The sequence below is a fragment of the Centroberyx gerrardi genome, chromosome 21 (assembly GCF_048128805.1).
Source record: "Centroberyx gerrardi isolate f3 chromosome 21, fCenGer3.hap1.cur.20231027, whole genome shotgun sequence".
NCBI classification, from domain to species: Eukaryota; Metazoa; Chordata; class Actinopteri; order Beryciformes; family Berycidae; genus Centroberyx; species Centroberyx gerrardi.
In genome coordinates this window covers 6380721-6386720 of record NC_136017.1, presented here as the reverse complement: position 1 = coordinate 6386720, position 6000 = coordinate 6380721, and the positions used below count along the sequence as shown (strand labels likewise).

At 45.8% G+C, this 6000-nt stretch overlaps 1 protein-coding gene across 1 annotated transcript in view; it reads left to right on the top strand.

The window, feature by feature from the left end:
* The first annotated feature begins 3123 nt into the window (after positions 1-3123).
* Positions 3124-6000, top strand: part of LOC139930488 (nck-associated protein 5-like) — a 144684-nt gene continuing 141807 nt past the window's right edge. The window contains exon 1 of the mRNA XM_071923699.2: positions 3124-3242. Within this exon, the coding sequence (XP_071779800.2) occupies positions 3124-3242 (119 nt within the window). The remainder of the gene's footprint in view (positions 3243-6000) is intronic.

Below are 6000 nucleotides of genomic sequence, written 5' to 3'. Positions count from 1 at the left end.
AGAGGTGACAATTTCCTCTGCCATGCATAGGCACAGTTGCAGTGGGTAGGACCGGAACTTCCTCAAGTCATTGCGCGCATACTAAACGCTTTGACCCGTCTCCTTGGATCCTTTCTGACCCGCGGCTGAATATATGGCTTTCCTCTCCTCAGCTCCACACCAATCGTTTCCTCAGGAGCCCCTGCAGCGCTCTGACCTGTGACATGAAAGAGTTGGAGCTCTTGCCTGGAATGGATCCTCATGTGCCCGCAGGTCAAGACATATATTCTAGGATCATTACCCGTCACCTCCCCGCTATACGCCCTCAGGACACACACACATGCGCGTGAATGTATGTGCAAGGGTTTGACCACTATGGGGTTCTGAAGGCCGATATCAATATTTTTTTTGATTCAAGCTGCCGTTATACTCGATTTCTTTAAATTTGACCATGTCCATAGCCCAAAAACCAATAAGGATTCAGAGTTTCCCCCAGAATTTTACTCTGAAAGACTCTGAAACAGCCTTTAGGTCATCTTGTGACACTAAAACTCTCCATTGAAACCAAAAACTAATGAAATTCTTTTAGGGTTAGCAGCTCTTAACAGCAGGGCGACCCACCACATCTATTCAATGGTCGGGGAAACTCTGGAACACATTACTGCCTTAGAATTAAGTATTAGCTTACAAAAACATTAGTGATCCATTAAATCAATGAATAAAATGTGCAAACAAAATAAAGTTTCATGGTGTGGAAAAGTCATGGAAAGTCAAGTCCTGTGATCCTGAAATAAATAAGCGCTGAGGACAGCAGAACAACAGATCTTTTATCCTTCACTTCAAGATAAGAAGAGCATATCAGAGCGAGTAGAGGAGGGAGATGTGGGAGAGAGGATTTGATTTAGGAGGGGAAAGGGAATTTAAGGTACTTCTTGTAGAGAGGGGCACACCCAAGTGCATACACATCCTCACAAGACACACACACAACACATGTGATGGTTCTCATGATGGGACAGGTAGCAGACTGCGCCTGTCAGACCTTCAGCTTTACGATGGACTTGTAAAAATTTCAAACTAACAGCATTGACAGTGAGGACATTTACAGCATCATAGGGATGGAAAGTAAAAGCTATTAGAGCCTTTGCCTTTGACATTGAATTTGTTTGCGTTTGCGGATTTCTCATTGCAGATACGATATGTGCTTGCTGTACAGTTTTAAGCGTAGTTTCTGCATGATATGTTGTGTCAATTTTTACTTTTCATCTAGCAAAGGCAATCAGTTGACTGAAAAACATCACATGCTTCCAATGAATTAGTCAAAGATTGGCATTATCAAATGTCAAAAAATAATCACATGGCCTATCTCCACATATTACTAGCTCTCTTTTTCATAACATTTGATGCCAATCAGTATAATGCAACGCTGCTTTTTATCCAATTAGCTATTTTCTGACATTTAGGATTAATTGAATGACCGTGATGAAAGAACGAGCCGGGATCGTGTTCTCTGCTCGGTCTGGCCGCTTGCCTAGTTTAAAAACAGTTTGAAAATTGTTTTAAAAATGATTTTTTTCAGTGCAATTCATGAAACCATTAATCTTTCAGCCCACCGCCGTCCCGAGTCTGGCCGTCCATGCCGTGTCATCAGCCTACTCGTTCGTCTCATTCGTCTCTCTCTGGGCGAACAATGTTGCAACGCAGTGAGCTTAGGGGAGAAGAATGCGACAACAGGATGGAATTTGGAGAGAAACGGTTGCATTTGAGACCGCAAAGAATGCAGCAGGGAGACGGGGCTGAAGCGGAGCGTTTGTTCACACTGGTGCTGGATGACAAACAGTGGGTGACGTGGCCGACGCTGTAGCTGACAGCCTCTGTCACACTGCCTTTTGTTCGCTACCCACAGGCAGCGAGCTAAGAAACACCAAATCAAATGAAAGTTGACTTCAAGTAACTGTTCACCTTTGCCGATCGCTTCGTTTAACGCAAGACAGCGCTTAAGTAGAGCGTGCTGCAAAAGAAACTACTTATTTTCCTTTTTTGATGGAACTCTGCATATGTTTGCTGCCAAAAAGCTGAAATATGACATCGGGGAGAATGTCGATTCGACATCTTTTCGCCTTGTGGGCTGCGAGGATGGGTGGCGGCGAGGAATGCAGTGTGTTAAGGAGTGTCCTGCAGAGAGGCCAATGAAAAGCAGAGCGCCGGTGGCTCCCAGCCGGCATGATAAAGAAGTCTAGTTGGCAGTTAAGCCGGGAGTCATGTGCCTCCATTTAAATGAGAGGGCAAGAAAAGAGAGAAAGAGACGGGAGGGAGGGAGGGAGGGAGGGGGGAGAAAAAAAAGAGAAATCGAGGCTGAGCTAAGAGGCTGGGGACGCTGCCAAAGCCGAGACACTTGAGGAATGCAGCGGCGGCTCTCCCCTTCGCAGTCATACCATTACAGTTGCTGCGATCTGAGTCAGGGCAAAGCAGCTCTTCGGTCCAGTCAGCAAAGTCAGGCAGCCAGTGTAAACAGACGACAGGTAACGCCATCAGACCGAGGAGAGAGAGAGAGAGAGAGAGAGAGAGAGAGAGAGAGGGAGAGAAACTTGGACCGTTTCCTGGCCGAGAGATTCCAAGCATAGCCGATATTATTGGGTTTGTGTGTTTACCAAAAAAGCATGCGCGTGAATGCGTGGAGCGTCGGTGTCTGTCAGCCGAGGGTTTTAAAGGCGAGTGCATGCCTTGTCAACGTTTGCAAACTTGTGTGTGTGTGTGTGTGTGTGTGTGTGAGAGAGAGCATGTGTCATGTGGTGTGACTCCTCCAGCCCTGGCAGTTAGTTAATAAACACAAGCCTGTCAACAGCTGCCGGTGATGTAATGTGGAACTTCTTCTCACTCTCCTTATCCTCCCGCCCCCCCCCCGCCTCCCTAACCCCCCCCACCCCACCCCCCCCACCCTCCCTCCTCCCTTGTATTTACAAGTCTTACTGGGTGTTGCTGCAGAGTTCCAGCACTGGCAGCCCAGATAGTGTGTGAGAGACTATCTGTGTGTCTGTCCGTGTGCGTGTATGTGTGTGTGTGTGTGTGTCGGCCTGTTTGTGTTGCGTGTGTGTGTCAGTGTGTGTGGCTTCCCCTGCAAACGCTTCCCGGGGAATTTACGACAGCATGTTCTCAGCTGCCTTCAAAGGAAATTCCACATCAACACGTTGTCTTCCTACCCAAAACACCTCAGAGGATCTGGGAGCCACAGACCTGTTGAGTGGAGCGGATCCGGCTGGCACACAGTAAGTTTGGAGTCCTGCTTGTTGTTTGTGTTCTGACTCTCTGAGTATCTGAGCTATTAGTACACTGCCTGGCAGATAAGGGAAGGTATTTGCTCTCACGGTAGCTGCTCTCACGCTGATGCCGATTTCACAATGCGGTTTACCCTCCATTCATTGTTTATGAGGAGCAACTGTGCGCGCGGGGCCTGATGGGATAGGTGGCGTCACGAACCGGGCCTACAATGTGACGAGAAAAGCTGAATTTTTTTTTTTATGCAAATGAGCACAACGGCCGCGCCACAAGAACCATTCTGGACAAAAATTCCGCTCTCAAATTTGTGTTCCTAGTTCCACTTTCTCTTTGAAAGGAAGATAATTACAGCTGTGTTGCAATTTTCCGAATTATATGTCAGTTTATAAAGTAAATAATGTATGGAGGAAAGTGACAGAGCTTGTTGGTCTTGGCTGAAGAAGCCTTAGATATTTTAGCTGCTAGCTTTAGCTCTGGCAGGCTAAACAAGTAATAGCTTGCTAGCTTACCTGTGCTATCACACCCAAATAGCTGTAGCCACTTAGCTAGCTAGCTTGCTAGAACAAAGCACAATTTCAAGATTACATTTTCCAGACATATGATAATAGACTTTATTTTGGCATGATAAAATGATAAAATAAAAAAATGAGTCTAACATACATAAACAAATAATGTTAAATAAACCCAATGCTTGGCCTGAGAACACACCCAGCGAAACGCCGACTTTTGATAGAGCGAAGCGGCGCAAAGCGGAGCGGTCAGGCTCGGTCTGCATGTGATAGACATTGGAAACGGGTAAGATCTTGCCACACTCATGCATGCAGGAGTACACACACACACACACACACACACACACACACACATGCACTGTTGTTTCTCATGCTGTCAGCAGCCCGGTGATGAAATGTGTGTGCGTTAGTTGCCGCCAGATTCTCCGAGCGCCGCCCGCCACATGATGCTCACATACATTCCACACAGTTGTGTATTTTGATAAGGGTCGGAAAATTCCTCTGCCCTCTCGGCTCGCTGCATCAACCCCCCCCCCGGCCCTTTTGGACTGTATTTTTCTGACTTTTTTTCCTTTCCCCCTGAACCCGCTATCATGAGCGAGTTCAGCAGAGAGTCACGTCACGCCGCTGCCGGCCCGGGCCCCGCCGGGTCGTGATGGAGCGTCCCGGGACAGGAAGCCCATTTGATTTGTTCCAGGATGCAATAAGGCTTCCTACACGTCTGTGTTCGGGGTGGGATAAGCCCAGGGAATTGCAGGGACTCCCTCATGAACAGGATGACGACATTCTGTTCATTGTTTTCTTTTTTTTTTTTCACCAGACCTCCAACCCCTCCCTCCTTTTTAAACACTCACATAATTGTCCGCTAAGTACTGCTGACTAAACAAGATTTAAAGCCACTCAGACAAGCTCTGGCAGAATCTTTGCAGCTGAAGGTCTCTGAGCAACACATTTCTTGTTAGCAGATCTGTTTTCCCTTTTGTTTGTTGATTTTGGTTAGGAAGTCATTTAGCTATTTACACAGTGTACAACTGAGAACCAGTCTCTTCAGTCGTCTCAGCCTGACTGGATGGAACATCAGTCACGTTTGACAAGCTTTATGGAACAAGGAAGTCAAATATTGGCGATGTATACCTTCAAAGAGACAGCCTGGCTGAGAGGGCCTTTTGTACATTCTGTAAAATGTATTGCTAGGACGAAAAGTGTTGGATTTTGGCTCGTCACAGGCGTTGCCACCTGCTCGCGTAGTCAAAGTCGCAGTGTAGAATGTGGAAAACGCTTACGAAGACAGAATCGGAGCATCTGGGGATGAATGCGAATGTAACCACAGCCAATTAAAAATGCAGAACAGGGTGTCACATATCTTCCTGCTTATTGCGAACCCGCACCACATGATTCGCAAATGCCTCACGTTGCCCCTGCATGTCTCACAGCTCTGTGACTGTAAAAAAAAAAGGCACCGAGGAGCCTTCTTTGTTGAATGCTGATTGAATATATAGAGGACCGTCTTTCATCCTCCATTCATTTCCTCCTTGTCTTTCAGTGTGTGGTACACCGGTGGCGTGTGTGTTTAGTTGACAACCTGTTTGCGGCAGTACTCACCAGCTGCACTCATTCTCATTAGCTTTGAGAGTTTGTCTTTCCAGTAAGGTTTAGCCTGGCCTCGGTTTTTTACAATCACAATAACATAGGGAACTAAAGATATAAGCAAATATGAAACCATACATACAGGCACCCATTTTACGCAAACACATTAACACAACTGCTATGTTTACCTATATGCACAATAATGTGACTATTACCAATAGTCCAAGTAAGACAATTTGCAATCAAGCCACTTGCATGATCCTATAAAGTGAAACCTCCAGTTTACATGTGACATCTGGTTATTGCAAGTAGGCCTATTGTCTTTTTCAGCCAATTACAGATGAGCAACTTGATCAAACTTAAAGAAATGTGATTAAGGTGTGTATGTGTTCTGACTGGTCTCTATTAATGTGAGTAAAATCGGAGAACGCTTTTGACCAAGAGCATAATCGCACTTAATAATACATACATAATCAGAGTATGTTGTTGACATGGATACGGCCTTTCTTGCATTATTGTCTTTCTTTCACGTGCATGTAAATGTGGTCATTAACACCATTCACATTCATTTTGAAAGTTACTGTTAAAGCAACCCATCGACCTCCACAGTAACCCTCCCATTTTCACACCCAAGTGAGAAATACTTACTTAA